At 36.3% G+C, this 18,456-nt stretch overlaps 1 protein-coding gene across 1 annotated transcript in view; it reads left to right on the top strand.

Moving 5' to 3' along the window:
* Window positions 1–18,456, top strand: part of Uhrf2 (ubiquitin like with PHD and ring finger domains 2) — a 78,826-nt gene that overhangs the window by 16,603 nt on the left and 43,767 nt on the right. Inside the window, exon 3 of the mRNA XM_041661137.1 lies at window positions 8,055–8,314. Coding sequence (XP_041517071.1) covers window positions 8,055–8,314 — 260 coding nt within the window. The remainder of the gene's footprint in view (window positions 1–8,054; window positions 8,315–18,456) is intronic.

Raw genomic sequence — 18,456 nt, 5'->3', positions numbered from 1 at the left:
AATCCAAGACCTGGCAGATTTTTAGGCCTTAGTCAACTACTTATACCTCTTAGCTTCAGATTTCCCCCTCTTTCAATGTACAGCTCTCTATAATTACAGTTGTTTTGTGGCTCACAAACAGAAGTTCTTTTTCCCCCCTTTCCTGTGTCTTAAATATTGTCTGGACAGCAAGAGGAGCAGGTGAATTTTCAAGCTGATTTTAAAGGTGGCAGGCATGAAGTTTTCATTACTCAGCTTCCTTATATTGCCGTATTTGCTGACGTTGAGTAATACATGATCATCCTTTCAGTTTTCTGCATGTGCTCTGAGGAACTAGTTATTACCAATCCTATTTGAAGAACCTGGAGATGTTTGGGTAGGAGCCAGGATTATCCATTCCTACTTTTCATTGTTGATACTTTATTAAGTTGTCTCCATTTGTATATAGTACAATGTAGTTATAAAGTTTAGTACCATGTAGTACAATAAAGTTTAATAGTAACATTCAAAGAATAGCTTAATGAATTACTATAAAGTAAATTTTTCTAAACACCACCCAAATGATCAAGCTGAATAGCATGTCCCTTTTACTAATTATAAATTCATATTTTTAAAACATTTTTTAAATTTTATATATGCATTTGCACATCTATATTTGAAGTGAGATAACTTGAGTCCTTGGGAAAAATAGTTCTCAACTGCTGAGCCTTCTCTAGTCTATAATTCTTTTCTTGAAACTGTTGCCCAAATATAGTAGTCTTTTCTGTGGTCTTTATACAATTTTTAACAACTTACTAACATACAACCTGTTTATGTAATCCTAATGTAGCTGTTTCTGAGTTTTATGTAAATGGAAGCATATTGCATTTTTAAGATTGGTATTTCCATTTAAATATTATGAGAGAGTCATGTTTAGAGTTGGAGAGACTCATGTTCCCAACTGACTCTCTATTTTAGCTGTGTGTTTTTTGTGTTATATTGGATAGATGTATATGTGTATGTTCATGTGCCTAAGTGCAGGTGCCATGGCACATGTGTGAAGGTCTTTGCTTTCTACCTTGTTTGAGACACTCTTTACTGTTGAGTGTTACATACTTATATGTAACTTCAGTGTTACATACAGGCTGACTGGCTCACAAGCTTCTGGGAGTTCTCTTGTCTCTGTTTCCCATCTTCCTGGCAGTTGTACTAGTGTGGCCAGCTTCCGTGTAGGTTCCCAGTATTCAAGCTCAGGTCTTCATGAGGTGTTGCAGGGACTTTTTTCACTGGGTCGTCTCCCCAGCCTTCACTCTGTGACTTCAGAGTTCAAATAGGTCTCATGACTATACTTTATTGGAAAAAAAGGAGTGATTTTGTATTATAATTATTAAAGGAAGTAATTATATAATCGAAACAGCTAATGTTTACTAAACAGACAATAGAAAATAAAATTACCAAGTTTTAATGAGTCAAGTTGAATATGCTAATACTTAGTGAAAAAAGATAGTTGTTTGATCTCTGCACATATATGCCCACTGGGTTGGATTTTCTCAAATACATTGATATGTTTTAAAACTGCAAAAGTATGAAGCTGGGACAAAATAACTTTTTAAGGATTATACCTTTGAAAGGTGTGAATGCTGATGTATCTGCAGAGCTGTGTTTTCCACAGAACAAAGGAAGTGTTTAGAAATGGATTTGATGGTCTTCTCTACTCAGGCTAAGACAAGATTGCCAGTTCAAGGTCAGTCTGAATTTTACATCACAAGTTTCAGGCATCCTGGACAAAGTGAGGTTATGTTCCCCACCATTACCTTCAAAGACAAAAAAGGAAAAAAAAATAAAAAGAAAGCAAAACAAAGAGTTATGCCTGGTAGTTCAAGTCTGTAGCTCTCGGTTCTCAGGAGGCTGAAACTATAGAGAATTGTAAGTTCTGAGCATGGACGCACTGTGAAGTGGCCTTGTTTGGTTGTTTTTAAAAAGTAGCTATGCAGTTCGGTAGTACTGTACTTGCCTAGCATGTGTAGATTCAATACCTAGTACCAGAGATGCATTCAGAGAAAGTTTGAACAGTAATCTAGCATTTGCTGTTTCTTATATCTAATTTTTAGTTACCTTGCTTCTCATGCTTTAGTTTTTCTTTCTTTTTAAAAGTTAATGGTTTAGTTAAATGTCAAATATGGGTGGCTTTTTCTGTATGTGGAGATTATATATGTAGGTATATGTGTATATATATATTCATATGTATATATGCTTTTGTGCTTGTTTTTTATGTTTTGAGACAAGATCTCAATATATAGCCCAGGCTACCTTGAATTTTTTTTAGGCCTCTGATTTGAGAGAACTTGTATTATAGGCACACAACTCCATCATGCCAGGTTTATTTGTGGCTTTGAATATTTTCTTTCAAAAGGTTTACTAAGATAAATATATACACTGGCTTTGATCATCTGAACAAAAAAGGTAGGTTTTGGGATTTTTTTTTTAAAAAGCCTTTTATGTCTTTGTCATTTAAGGTGCAATGGACATGTAATTATTTTTTCTTCTTTTAAATCTTATGAGATTGCAAGTGTGCACTACTACACTTGGTGCTTGTAGCTATATTTCTATAAGAATTAAGGTCAGTTCTTAATTACAGTTTCATGTGAGTGGCTTTTCCACTCCATCCCCAATTGTAGCCCCAAACAAATCTTTTCATTTCTTATATACACATTTATTATAGTTTTTAAATATATAAAATATTGTTCTTTTTTTTGATATTTTGGCATCTGTCAAGAAACCTTGCTGGCTGGGGAGAGACTGCCTTTCCTAGGACTAGAGAATTCCTTTTTTGTTTTGTGAATTCCTAGAAATAATTGATACATTGTCAGAAAGGATACTTTCATATACAGTAGATCAATTCTGAGTTCATATCCCAACCATCCTCTTTTCTCCATTACACACATTAAGACAATATTTTTCTGTTCTGATCATCTATGGCAAGGTGACAGACAACTAGAGACCTCCGCCAATAGCCTGAAGCCGGTTGTAACACATTCACACTCATTAATCTTAGATCATTTGCCCTGTCCTGCCCTGCTTTTTCCCAGAGAAGACAGAGTAAAGGCACTGGGCTGTGATTTCTTAGTTTTTTTTTCTGCCTCTTGACTAAACCTGCTTTGCTATGTGATCATGAATTGAAATATTCTTTAAATAACACTTAATATCTCTACTTTGCATTTTGTTGATATAAATTAAAATCATGTGGATATACTTTGAATATTTTACTCATACTTTTTTTTGCCATGTTGTAACTTCATATTTTGAAACATAGGGTCTCATTATGTAACTCAGACTGGCATTGTTCTGCTTTAGCCTCTCTTGGGCTGGGGTTACATGAACATACTACCAGATGTCTGTTTTGCCACTCTCTTGTAAATTATTCTTGTTCTTAACTTTTTCTAAGTTATATAGAAGGGTACCATGACAGTATCCTGTTTTTATATTTTATGTTTTAATAATTTTTATTCTGAACTGTCCTCAAAACCCATACTCTGTAAGTTTTATCTTCTACATGCAATTTAGCCTATTCAAAATTGTCATTCACATGTCTATGCATTTTGCAATATATTTAGAATTTAAAAGCACTACCAGTTACTTTTTAATATGCATTATTGTAAATGGCTTGCTTTGGTGAATAAGAAAATAAAACTTTAGTTTCCAGCTGTAAATGTAGATTTACTGTACTCAAATAACTATCCTTATGAACTAATACATTTTATTTTGTGTTATCTAATTATTAGCTCTACCTGCTGGCTTTTTAAATATTGCTAGACAGATTATAGCATTTCATTTTGACTGCTCACTGATCCATAGTGGAGTTTATTCATGGGGGGGGGTGCTTTGTTTTGTTTTTGAGACAGCTCTTTCTATATAGCCTAGGATGGCTTTGAATTTGTGATCCTCTAGCCTAAGATTCCCAAGTGCTGGGATTACAGATTACATCACCTCACCCTGCCCCACCCCACACTTGAGACAAAAGGTTTGTTTACTGCTGTTGTTTTACTGTCAACCATATACCTTATTCCCTGTTATAATGATACAGTTGGAATATTAAACATCACTATGATTTGGCTTACTGTGAGTGAATTGTAATTTATTTATTTTTATAAACATTAGCATTGGTTTTTTTGTTTGTTTTAGCTGTTGCTTACAAGAGAGTGTCTTTAAATTTATTAGTTACTACTGTGGAAAAATTAAGTCTATTCATTTAACATATATGTAGTAAATAGCATGTTCCATCTGATTCTTGGTTATACCTAACCTACTTGATGGTTGGTAGTAACAGCAGCAGCAGTAGTAGTAGTTGTAGTTGTAATTATTAGTAGTATAGTTTTTGTCTCCTTCCCTCCCCCCTCTCTTCTCTCCCTTCTTCTCCCTCCCTCTCTCCTTCCCTCTGTTTTTTCTCTCTCTTTAGGCTCTAGTCTTATATTGTATTAAACCCTGTCTTTTAAGCTATTTCATTGCTGCGGTATTCACTTTGCATACTGCCTTTGGTTCAGTGTTGTACCAAAATGAAAGTTACTGGTCTTGGCTTATACTTCTCCTTTTTATGTAAGCTTGGTGATTGGAAAGGTAGGTGTGTGTGTGTGTGTGTGTGTGTGTGTGTATTTCTGAGCTTATCACTTACCTTTGAAGTTTATAATAATTACCTATTTTTGTCAGATTTAACAAGCTTTACTTAGTATAATGGTGAAACCTACACTTATTTTCAGGGTCAAGGTTCTTTAATACCTGGATTTACATCTTGTTAGCTTTTGCCTACAACAAGCTAATGATGCCTTTTTCATAAAAGTTTTTCATAAAGCAGTAATTGATAGCTTTATTATGATTAGGCAAACCTAAGTAAAGAACATTGCATATTATCTGGCACATGTGAGTATAAGTCATTTTATAACACACTTTATTTCCAAGCAATGCCATATGTATTTTTGTTTGCTTTCTGTTGTTGTGATAAAACACTGATTAAAGCAACTTGGAGAGAACAGAGCTGATTTGACTCACACTTCCAGGCCACAGTCTGTTTTTGAGGAAAGTTGGGGCAAGAACTTAAACAGAAACTTAAGCAGAAACTGTGTGGAAAGGCTGCTTAGACTCATCTCTAGCTTTTCCTCTGTTAGCTTTTTTATTTTAATTTATTTTTCTCTCATATGGTACATCCCAACTGCAGTTTCCCCTCCCTCTCTCCTAGTCCCACTTTATCCCCCACCTTCTCTCTCCCCCAGACCTGTTCCTCCTTCTTTCCCTTCAGAGAAGGGCAGGCCTCTCAGGGATATCAACCAAACATAACATATCAAGTTGCAGTAAGAGTAGGCACCTCCCCCTCATATTAAAGCTGGACAAGGCAAACCAGTATGAAGAAAAGGGTCTCAAAGAGCAGGCAAAAGAGTCAGAGACAGCCCTGTTCCCCCTATTAGGAATGCCACAAGAAGACCAGGCTACACAGTCAGAGGGCCTAGGTCTAGCCTGTGCAGACTTCCCTGATTGTTGTTTCTCTGTGAGCCCCATAAGCCCAGGTTAGTTGATTCTTTAGGTTTTCTTGTATCCTTGACTTATCTACAATCCTTCCTCCCCCTCTTCCCTGGGATTCCCCGAGCTCCACCTTGTGTTTGGCTCTGGGTCTCTGGATCTGTTCTCATTAGTTGCTGGATGAAATCTCTCATGACGATTGAACTAATCACTGATCTATGAATATAGCAGACTATAATTAGGAATAATTTTATTGTTTGTTTATGCCAGTCATATTTGGTTCTATCCTAGGACACTGGACTATCCTGTCTCTGGTTCCTGACTATACAGTCAGTATCAGGGCTGGGCTCCCTTTCATGACATGGGTCTCAAGCTTGGCCAGTCATTGATTGGTTGGGCACTCACAATCTGTATACCACCCTTCTTACCCCAGAATATCTTCCATGCTGGACAAATTGTAGATCGGAGATTTTGTGGCTGGGTTGGTGTCCCAGTCCATCCATTGGAAGCCTTGCCTGGTTACAGAAGATGACTGGTTCAGGCTCCTTATCTCCCATTAGTAGGAGTTTTAGGTCATCCTCATAGATTTCTGGGAATTTCCATTGCACTAGGTTTCTACCTTATCCCAAAATGCCCTCCAACTTGAATCATCTCTCCCAGTATTTTTTTCCTCTATCCTCTCCAACCTGATCCCTCCTGTTCCTGACCCCAGTCCACCCAAAATATTTATCAAATTTTCCCTTTCTAGGGAAATTTTGTGTTGTTCCTCCCCAAACCCTTGTAATTTCTCTAGGTCTTCAGATTTTTCTTCTAGATTTCTTATCTATCCTAGACTCACCAACCTAGGGATAGTGCCTCCCACAGTGGGCTGGGCCCACCTTATCACTTATCAATCAAGATAGTCTTACAGACATTCTCATTGGCCAGTCTGATTGAAGCAGTTCTTCCATTAAGTTTCTCTCTTTCCAGGTGATTGTGTCAAGCCGACATTAGAAGCTAGCCAACACCATCTGTTAGAATTATGTTAAGTGGTCTCTTTTGCCTTCAAGGGAAAGCTAGATTGAGATGATGAACATGTGTTGGCGATTTCAAACTTTCTTTGTAAGGACTTTCAAAAAGAAAGGTTTAAAAGATTTGTGTTTTTTTTTTTTACCTGAAACAAACAAAACCTTTGCCTCTTACCAATGTCCTCACATTTTTAGAATATCCTTCTTTCCACTCCTCAGTTTCTCTCCAACCTCTCCTCTCCTCCAGATCCATTATTTCATTTCCCTTCAGAAAAGATCAGACCTCCTAGGGATATCCACCAAACATGGCATAACAAGATACATTAAGACTAAGCACATACCGTCATGCCAAGACTGGGCAAGGCAACCTGGTAGGAGGTAAGGGGTCCCCTAGAACAGAAGAGTCAGAGATACCCCCATTTCCACTCTTAGGAGTCTCACAAAAACACCGTGCTAACAACCATAACAAATACGCAGAGGACTTATCCACAGGCCCATATAATCTCTGTGATTGTTGCTTCAGTTTCTGAGCCCTTATAAAGCCTACTTAGTTGATGTCTGTGGGCTATCTTCTGCTGTCCTGACCCTTCTAGCTCCTACAATTCTTTCTTGCCCTCTTCCATGGGATTTTTTGAGTTTTGCGGGGGGAGACCTGATAGAGATCTCCAATTTGGACTCTCTCCCTCTCTTTGCCTGATACTTGGGTATAGGTCTCTGCAACACCTGGCATCTCAGTGGAAACTGAAAACCACAAGGGCCTGATAGATGTCCTGAAGACTCTAAAGACAACTATAGCCAGCAAAACTTTCAGTTACCATAGAAGGAGAAAACAAGATATTACATGATAAAGTCAAATTTAAACTTTTTTATCGGAAGGATATAGAATTTTTTTTAACCTGCCTGTTTCTTAATTCTGATATACATATGCTTTAATCCCTGTTTTCTGTTTATAAAAGTTGTTGGTTAGGTCTGAATCATTACTGGATACCTTGTGTCTTCTATCTCTCTCCTTAACGTTTTTTATCTTTGTTCTTTGGAGTAATAACTGGACATAATTGGCTAGTGAGTTACTAATCCATTAAAGAACTTTTCCCAGTTTATATACTTTAGTTTAGCAGTGTATATTTCCATTCTTTATGAGTAATTCTCTCATTCTCAAATTTTATTTTCACTTCTTTTTGGACTGATTGTGTAAGTTATTTTTAGGGTTATAAGAATAGAACAAATTGATGTCTTTATAGCTAAAAGTGCTGATTGTGTAATAACAGTGTTCATACATGACTTCTGCATACATAATCATTGTTTTCAAAATAGTGTTGTAGACATGGGTATAAAAGAATTGAAATATCTTCATCGAAGGAAATCGGGAAGAAATTCAACTTTTATATTAGTAAATACCAAGATTAAGACAGTACGATAAAATCTAAAAGAATAGGTATGATCTAATCTGTAATCATTTCAAACATGAGTAGCAACAAATATTGTTTGCCATAATCACTCTCAAATAACTTGAGTTATATTAAAGTTTTTGAAGCAATAGATGAAATTAAGCTTCATTAACTAATTTTAAACTTTTTTTAGGTAAATGAATTGGTGGATGCCAGAGATGCCGGCCTTGGTGCTTGGTTTGAAGCACATATACGTAGTGTTACTAGAGCTTCTGACGGACATTCACGTGGCAAAACTCCACTGAAGAATGGCAATTCTTATAAAAGGACTAATGGAAATGTAAATCATAATTCCAAAGAGAACACAAATAAATTGGACAATGTACCCTCTACGTCTAATTCAGACTCTGTTGCTGCTGATGAAGACGTTATTTATCATATCGAGTATGATGAGTAAGTGCTCATATTATTGAGGACTTCATTCATGTTTTTGTGTATAGAGGCAAAACTTTGCATTTCAAGATTATTTTGAATAGTCTTTCTGAAGAAATCTCTTAGAGGTCATATATTCATTCTTTGTTTCTGCTTGTTTAGTGATTGTTATCCAACAAGTAAGGGCCCTTTAACTGTCAGTCTTCTCTGGCTTATGAGCGACTTGTTTTTAATCATTCTACTGTTGACTTATTACTTAGAACGTTCAGATTTCTCTTTGTTGGTTATATTTAATATCTTAAGCATTTTATAGAATATATTGTAGTTATTAGAATGAGGCAAAATACAGATACTGATTTTGGGATAATTTACATATAGATTATTCATTTGAAGGAAATGAATTCATTTCTTTTTAATATGTTCACAGGATTATGCATTACCACAAAGTTTAGAATTTTTTCATTACTATTATCCAAAAAATAAGAAGTCTTCTGTGCATTGATTGATAGTTATGTGCCAGTCTCCTTCTCTAAATAATGTTCTGAAATATTATGATGGGACTTGGCCTTGAGAATCTAGATTCTAACACTAAGTTTTCTTTTTAAAAATTATGGAACAAAAGTTATTTGGATATGCTTAAATATTAAGCATACAAAATTCTTGCCACATGCTATGATCTCAAATCTTAGAATGAGTGTACATTTTTTTCTAGTACAAGTTAGTTATAAGAAAACTTAGTAGAGACAGCTGGAAAGATGACCCAGAGGTTAGGAGCACTGACTGCCCTTCCAGAGGCCCCAGCTTCAATTCCCACATCATCACAACTGTCTGTAACTATCTATAGTTCCAGGGCATCCCTCTTCTGGCCCCTATAGGGAGTCAGGAATGCATGTGGCACACAGATGTACATAAAACCCAAACACTGATACATATATAATAATGATGATGAGTAAAAATAATAGCAATAGTAGAATTTTTTTAAAAAAAGGCAACAACATGGAAGAAACTCAATTTCCAGGATATCTGGAAACAAAAGTAGATACCTTTGCTTTTATGACTGATAGGTTTTGGCTAACCTATCAATATTACTTATCTCAAATGATCATCATACTACTTTTAATTTTAGTCCACTGTAGTAGAACCAACAGTGAGAGTGCATTTTAACATAATGGACTTGGCTGGGATTGGCAATACTGGTGAATTGGTGCTAGTGCAGAAAGGGTCTAGAGTTAGTGAACCTGATAAGAAGTCTCTGAATTTAATGAATGTTGTGGCATAGAGCATTGAGACAAGTTACTGTAGTGGTAGACTTACCTTGTCTATTGCCAACAAGTAATCTTTAAGTTCTTGAAAGAGTTTTATCTTAATTTTTAAATATGTTTTTTGTGTGTGGGTGTTTTGCCTATATGTATGTATTACGCCACTTGTGTGCCTGGTGCCCATAGAGGCCAGAAGGGGGCATAGGATTCTCTAGAATTGGAATACTTACTGTTAAAGAAATTCTGTAACCAGTACTGTAGCTAGTTGAGAAGAGCCTTTTGGTCCAAGAGGCAGGGTTTTCATTTGGGATAGAGGTGACCTAGAGGAGAGGCAGAGCAGAGAGTATGGCCTTGTTGTTGAGCCAGGAAACAGCTGCAGTGGGGTTTTTCTGCAGTAGCTTGCGGTCCACACCTCAGTTTTTTCTTATATTTTGTTCTTTAGTTTTATAATAAACAAACATAAAAGAAGTCAGTAACACCTGACATTCAACGATTGGCATTGCTGAATACACAAAACACATCTCGGCACATTGACCACTCTCTGGTCCAAGTGCATCCAGCCCCCAAACTGCTCTGAGGTCTGTGGTCTGGTGGAGGATGAATACCCTTTGGCTAGCCCCCTTTGCCTGTGTTGGGGTGTTCTCTGAACCCCTCTGTAGACTGCCAATCAAGGCAGCTCAGCTTGTCTTGAGTTTTGCCCACCTCGAGACCTGCTCAGGACTTGGAACTTTGCAACTGCTGTTACCAAATCACTGGCAGCAGACAGGAAAGTCAAAGCAGAAAATCAAGGCCTGTATAACAAAGCTGGGGCTCTCAGGCCAATTCTTTCTGACCTTGGCCAAACCTCCCCAAGGTTGTCACTAGAGGTGGCCATTGGCCTGAGGGCAGTCAGCTTATAGAGTGCTTAGTCTCAGGGCACCTTGCACCTGGATCTCCCACTGCTGCTTTGGTGCTGCACCAGCTCCATCTTTTGGTCAGATATCATCACTATTTCTGAATACATTCTCACAGTCCAGTCCTCCAACCATTGGCTCTGCCTGCTGGTCAAACACCATCACTACATCTGTATGACCCAGTCTTCCTACTGATAACTTGCAAGCTTTACAAATAATTAGCTAAGGAGAATAATACAATTTTGACTGATAAAAGCTTTAGAAATATTTACTGATTTAAAATTTATTTAGAAATATTTACTGATGTAAAATGTAGAAAGATGATTGATAAAATGTAAACCTTAAAAATACTACTCAAAAGATGCAAGCCTTAGAAAAGGTTGCTACTGATAATATGCAAGCCCTGGAAATAATTACTGAAGCAAATACCATTTTGACTGATTATTCCACAAGACTGGAAAGATTTAGTTACAGCAGTGTTGGAATCTGGACCTCAGTTAAAAGGGACCAGGTGTGGTGGAGAGATGGAGCTAGGGCCATCTAACATCAAGGTAGGGTTAGATGTTATAAGATTTCCTAAGACTGAATCATTGGTGAGTGCCTTTATACTGATGTGGAAAGACAGATTATATTTGATCACGCCTTGACTCTATGACATACAGCAGCTTTAAATGCTTGGGACAAGATTCAAGAATCAAAGAGTACTAGGCCTTTACTAAAATTTTATAAGGCTCAAAGGAAGCCTTCACTGAATTTTTGCAGAGATTGACTTCATCTGTAAATAGAATGATAGCAGATCTAGAAGTTAAACAAATATTAATTGAATCTTTGACTTTTGAGAATGCTAATTCACAATACAAAAAGGTAATTGGGCCTTTAAAGGTAAGATCAACACCCATAGAGGAATGGATCTGACATACAGTCAATATTGAATCTCATAACCATGATGACACTTGGGTAGGAGAGGTGATTTCCAAAGGTTTGAAGAAAAAAATGTCAGGTGTTTTAATTGTGATAAACAAGGTCATCTGCAAAGGTATTGTAGGCAGACATTCCTAGAAACTGTTTTTCTAGAGATAGCCCAAACAGATGACCCCAGTCTTCTGGAGTATGCAGAAGGTATGCAAAGGCCACCTTTGGACCAATGAATGCAAATTAACAAGGTGCAGGCAAGGTAATCCTTTGCCCTCAGGAAACACCTTAGAGGGCCCCTTGCAGACCCCATGTCAAATTTAGTTCAATCATTCCCTATCACCATGGGGGAAACTTTTCCACAGAACAATCAAAGGACCTAATGCCTATTATAAAAAAGCAAAAACCATACTGCTCTGGAGGACAGAGCAGCTTTAGAAGATAAAACAAAATTTCCAATAGAAACCATAAAACAAATATTTTGGCAAACTTCTATAAACAGCTAAAGACCTAAATTAATAATACAGATAAATGGCATTAAAATGGAGGGTCTGGTAGGCACAGACAGTAAGTATAATTGCACCAAAATCTTGACATCCAAATTGGCCTCTTCAGAGGTAAATGTTCAGCTTCTAGAGCTTGGAACTTTATCTCAGGTGAAACAAAGCTCAAGATGGGTCGGATGCATAGGACCTGAAGAACAGAGAGAATTAAAACCATATGTGGCCAACATAGCAATGAACTTAAGGAGACATGGTATATTACAACAGTGGAAAACATAGATCAACATTCCTCTAACCTCAAATGACCCATAAAATAAAGAATGCTTCAGGGAGAAATTTTGGAAATTTTTCTCTAGAGTAGTTTTTTAGAGTATGTGTAACCAAACAGTTGGTGACCTCTCAAAGGTGTTGGTAGCCCTAACTTTAAAATGGCTAACTGATAAACCTGTGTGGGTGAAACAGTGACGTTTGACATCGGAAAGATTACAGGCCTTAGAGCAACATACAGGAGAAGCTAAATGTTCAACAATTTGAAGAATCGGTCAGACATTGGAATTCTGTATTTGTCATTAAAAACAAAAATTCTTTAAAGTGGAGAATGCTGACACATAAAGTAATTCAACTGATGGACTCTGTAACCTGGAATTGCCCCGTCTTCTCTGTTACCTAAAGGATGGTCCATTATAGTGATTTAAAAGACTTTCTTTACTATACCTTTAAAAAAATATATAAGAATATATAGATAATTTTTATTTTCTTTACAAGAAAAATTTGACTTCATGGTGTCTACTTATAATAATTCACTTAAAAGGTATCAGTGGAAAGCTCTCCCATGAGAGATGTTAAATCGGCCCCACCATGTGCCAGTTTTATATAACAGCTGTTGGAAATAATTTGTAAACAGTTTCCTCAATCCATGGTTTCTATGTACAATATCTTACTAGCTGATTCAAACATAGATACCTTAGAATAAATGTTTAAGGAAATAAAGAAAATATTGCTTTATTGGGGATTATAAATTGCTCCAGAAAAAAATACAGAGAAGATTCCATTAATTACCTAGGATATAAAGTAGGTTTGCAAAAAGTTAATGCACAAAAAGTTCTTATTAGGAGAGATCAATTGTGAATTTTTAATGACTTTCAAAAATTACTAGGAGACAGTATCTGGCTTTGGCCCACAATTGGATTAACAACTTAAGAACTAAGTAATTTATTTCAAACCTTATAAGAAGGACTATTAAGTCCAAGGAAATCAGCTGAAGTTGAAGAGAATTGGCTCTGGTACAGAAAAAATTACAGGATGTACATGTGGATTACTTTAATCCAGAACTTAATTGTATCCTTGTTATTCTACTCTCCACCAATTCTTCTACTCAAATTCTTGTGCAGAGATAAGATAATATTCTGGAATGGACATTTTTGCTATGCAAACAGCAAAAAGTTAAAGACCTATGTAGAAAAGATTTCTGAGTTGATTTTTTTTAATTTATTTATTTTGAAGATTTATTTATTTATTATGTATACAACATTCTGCCTCCATGTATGCCCACATGCCAGAAGAGGGCACCAGATCTCCTTACAGATGGTTGTGAGCCACCATGTGGTTGCTGGGAATTGAACTCAGGACCTTTGGAAGAGCAGGCAATGCTCTTAACCACTGAGCCATCTCTCCAGCCCCTGAGTTGATTTTAAAAGGAAAATTGAGACTTGTCAACAGAATTTTACTAGTTTTATTAATACTGAAAATTCCTTTTTATGGACAGAAATTAAGTTTCGCAAAGAGTTTACACTATGTGGGGGTGAGAGATTAACAACAAATATCCCCAAAACAAGAGACTTCAATTTATAAAAAGAACCAATTGGGTCTTTCCTCACATTGTTCAGGGAACAGCAATAGAACATTCTATTCTGATGCAAATACACCATGAAAGGCAGGTTATAAATCAGGGAATTAAAATGGCTCAAAGCCCTTATGATTCTGTTCAAAAGTCATAATTATGTGATATTCTTTTTTTTTTTTTATTTTTCAAGACAGGGTTTCTACATAGCTTTTGGTTCCTGTCCTGGAACTAGCTCTTGTAGACCAGGCTGGCCTCGAACTCACAGAGATCCACCTGCCTCTGCCTTCCGAGTGCTGGGATTAAAGGCGTGTGCCACCACCGCTCGGCTTACGTGATATTCTTAATGGTATTATTAGATTTTTCAGAACCTCTTAATATAGTTACTGATTCTCAATATGCAGAGTTTATTTACATATTGAAACCATTGAATTTACTTCTGATGGTTTAGGATTTTTGCAATTATAGGAATTAGTTGGTAATAGGAATCATCCCATACACACACACACACACACACACACACACACATCAGATCCCATACAGGTCTACTAGGCCCTCTAACACAAGGTGATGATGAAATTGATCAGCTAGTAGCAGGAAATTTGCTGGAAGCCTCAATTCCATAAGAAACACCGTGTTAATAGCAAGGGCTTAAAAAAGAAATTTTCTGTCACTTGGCAACAAGTCAAGGAAATGTCCTACTTGTGCTTTGTATAACCAAACTCCACTACCTGCAAGAAGAAACCCAAAGGGTACTCAAATTTGATAAGAGGGTGTGTTTCATTTTGCAGAGTTTGGAAAATGAAAAAATATATATGCCATACCATATGACACATATTCAGAATTTCAATGAGCCACTGCTTTGAGTTTGGAAAAGGCTGATTCTGTAATAACACATTTATTAGAAATTATAACCATCTTGGGAAAACCTACAAATTAAGACTGGCTATGTTCCAGCTTATCTCTAGTAAAATGAAACCGTTTTTTGCATATTACAACATAAAATGTATTACAAGTATATCACACAATCATGCAGGACAAGCAGTTATAGAAAGAGTTAATCATACTTTAAAAGAAATGTTTAATAAACAAAAAGGTAATAATGATCCCTAGAGATAGGCTTCATAATGCTTTATTCATTTAAAAATTTTTAAATGCTAATGAAAAGGGAACAACAGCTGTAGAGAGATATTGAATAATAAAAAAAAAAACCCACTGAACTAAATCAACCAGTATACTTTAAAAGATGTGTTGACCTCAGAATGGAAACCAGGATATGTGTTACATTGGGATAGAGGTCTTACTTTTGTTTTTTACAGAAGAAAAGCTAAGGATACCGTCAAAAATAATAAAAGGTTCAATTCAAACAGTAGAGACCTCTTGGTTAGGAGAGCTGGTAGTGTCAGTTTAACCTCACAGAAGGGTAAACTCATCAAATTAGAGTCAGGGCAGGGTTTTGTTTTTGTCTTTCCAGGAAAATAAAATCATCAAACTAAGGAATCTAAAGACCTTTAGACAAAGGATGCTTACAAAAAATAAAGGAGACCATCTGAAAAAAATTTCCAAGAAAAGGAGAAACTTGGACTAATGGTATAGAATATTTCCTACAGGGTAAAATTTTATAAATCATTCAAAATGTCAGTTTTTACTGGTCTCTACAGACATGTTCAACAGGTAGTTTTGTGGTCCTAACTCAATTAAAAACTAAAGCTGGCTTTGGAGTTGGAGTGTGGCTCTTTCCTTCTCTAAACCCAAACATGTTTGTTAAAAGAAATTTCAAAGTCTCTATCTCATATCAGAAGAACCACTTGCTATGACACAGAAGAAACTCAAAATCTAGAGGCTATTATATTATCACTAATCTCATATCCCTTGAATTTATTCTGATCTTTAAAACATTTCTTAAAGTATAAGTACTATCTCAAAATTTAAACCGCTTTGCCAGGCGGTGGTAGCACACACCTTTAATCAGGAGGCAGAGGCAGGAGGTAGTCTTTGAGTTCAAGGCCAACCTGGTCTACAGAGTTTCAGGACAGGCTCCAAAGCAATAGAGAAACCTGGTCTCAAAAAACAAAGGAAAGGGCTGGAGAGATGGCTCAGTGGTTAAGAGCATTGCCTGCTCTTCCAAAGGTCCTGAGTTCAATTCCTGGCAACCACATGGTGGCCCACAACCATCTGTAATGAGATCTGATGCCCTCTTCTGGCCTGCAGGCATACATGCAGACAGAATATTGTATACATAATAAATAAATAAATAAATATTTAAAAAAAAACAAAGGAAAGAAAAAGTTTACTAGATTTTTTTTTTTAAAAATTTCAAACTGTTTTGATGTTAATGTTATTACAAGGTAGTAATTTTAGCCTTAGGCTTCATGTAATTTTTTATGTGTTATTCCAGGCTTGAGTTTAAACAGATATTTAGGAATATACCCGATATCCCGGATGTATTTAATAGATAATGGTTCTTTAACCTCCCTAAGGTTTATAACACATTACATTTAATGTTTTAAGTTTTCTATAGTAAACTATATGCATTTCTAACAGCAATATCTGAAATCTCCAAACAAATGATGGAGCTCCACAACGATTCTACCTTCATTGTGATAGTACCACTAAGCCGATAAATACCACTTAAAGATCAGCTTTGATCCACAAACTGCCCAGGATAATTCCAAGATGGCTAGCTGAGATAACCCACCCTCATCTACTACCATCAGTACTTCCAATAAGTCCCCATATGTCCTACACTTTTCCATTACTCAGAGACTGGCAACAAATGATGCAGCTAGCTCTCCCAAGACTTGACCATTGTTTAAGTTTTTTTAGGGTCTCCTAGAGATGCTATTGTGCCCCCCAAGACAGTAAGTATTTTTAAAACATGATGCCCACGTTCCCAAGAGGTGGTATGAGTGGTTCTTTTATCTTTCACTGGGTTATGACTATTTGTCATCCTGTAGCAGGGGTGGGGGGAGTTGGTTACAAGTTGTTATTGGGTACTGTCAGAAATGGGGGGAGGAAAGATATGATAGGATAAAAAGGTAGATTATTGAATCAACTTTCAAACTAAAAAGCAACTAGTCTTAAATAATAATTAAATAGTAATCACCTATACAATTTAATTATACAATGTGAAGCATTAGACCTTAAAAGCTATTTCAGATAATAAAGAAATACAGGTTAATAGTCTCTGATAGCTATCAAACTTCGTATCATGTTAGTTAGGGTTTTTAGGTATACAGAGATATATTTTAGATAGGTAATCTTCAAACACTTCCAAGACCTATAGAATATGGTATTTAAAATGTTTTAATGACTTAGTCTTTATTGACATGAAATGTATCTGCTCTCCCCAGCAGTGATTTAAAGTGGATGATGCGTATCGAAGAAACTCCATGTAGCATTTGCTTTCTTTGTGGCAAAACCTAGCCATTGGGGCAAGAAACTGCCCTTGCTTTGACTGCTAACAGTACACTGTCCAAACTGTACAAGCAGGACTCAAAGAAAGGAGACTGCCGAACTTTGCCAGTAGGGTAGGACACTCCTTCAAAATTTCTCGCTTCTAAAACAAGTCTGTTAGATATTCTAGGCCTGTAGGCCAAAAGATTGCAGAAGAACCTTGGATGACTGACCAGGCAGCCAAATGTTTCTGTCATTTCTCACATTTTTTGTAATTGCTTGCTTGCACTTCTTGATTACTCAAGTAATTGATTACTCAAGTAATACTATTTCCTTCCCAGGTCTTTGATGGGGTGGAAGACTAAACAGTTAACAGTTTCCCAGATATTGGCAAAAAGCACATTAGTACAAAACTTTGGATTCTCCAAGAGAGGACAACTAATGGAGTGATCTCTATAAATTTGCCAATTACTTATGAATTAGACATTGAGAATGTATTTTTTACTTGATAACTGTTCTTGTATGTAGTTTCATTTTTGTTAAGGTTATTACCTTTCTGTTTGGACAATACTTGATAGATAATTTTTACTGTGTTAAAGTTAGAACCTTTTCTTCATTAGACAAAAAGAAAAAAACGTTACAGAAATTCTGTCACCTGTCTGTTGACCAATTGAGAGGAGCATTTTGGTTCAAAAGGCAGGGTTTTCACTGGGGATGGATGTGAGCAGAGGGTGCGCCAGTCTTTTTGAGCCAGAAGTGGTGATTGCAGTGGCAGGGCTTTTTGGAGATACCTTGTGACCCACCTTGGGTTTTTATATTTGTTATAATAAATAAGCATAAAGGAAATCAGTAACAGCAAACAACTAGTTGTGAGCTACAGTGTGGGTGTTAGGATTTTAACCCAGATCCTCTGGAAGAGCAAAAAGTGTTCTGAATCACTGAGTTGCTTCTGTAGCCTGGAGTTCTATCTTTTGATAAACTGAAAAGATAACTTGGAAACTGCTTCCTGAGATTTTATTCTTGGCAGACAGTATTACACAGGCACATATAGGAATAGGACCTGAAGCTTTAAACACAAACCAATGTTTATTCAATTTTATAATTTTAGAGGTTCTAGAAGATGGTTTAGGAATAGCACTACCTCAAAGTAACATAGGACTTGTATTTTTGTTTGCTTTTATAACACAAACATTAAAGCCTTCATATTTATTTAGCTTAATATTTTAATGTTGAAACTTTCCTTGAATAGAACTTATGCCAGAAGTGAAGTCTAACTCAACATATACAGTAAGTCTACAGTAAATCTTACATTGTAGAATTAAATGGCAACTTAATTATATAGCTGAACTTTTGAAAGACA

Source organism: Microtus oregoni, unplaced genomic scaffold, assembly GCF_018167655.1.
Source record: "Microtus oregoni isolate MIOR12 unplaced genomic scaffold, Mior012 000012F_ref0000307, whole genome shotgun sequence".
Lineage (NCBI taxonomy): Eukaryota > Metazoa > Chordata > Mammalia > Rodentia > Cricetidae > Microtus > Microtus oregoni.
This window is presented reverse-complemented; position numbering and strand designations above follow the sequence as displayed.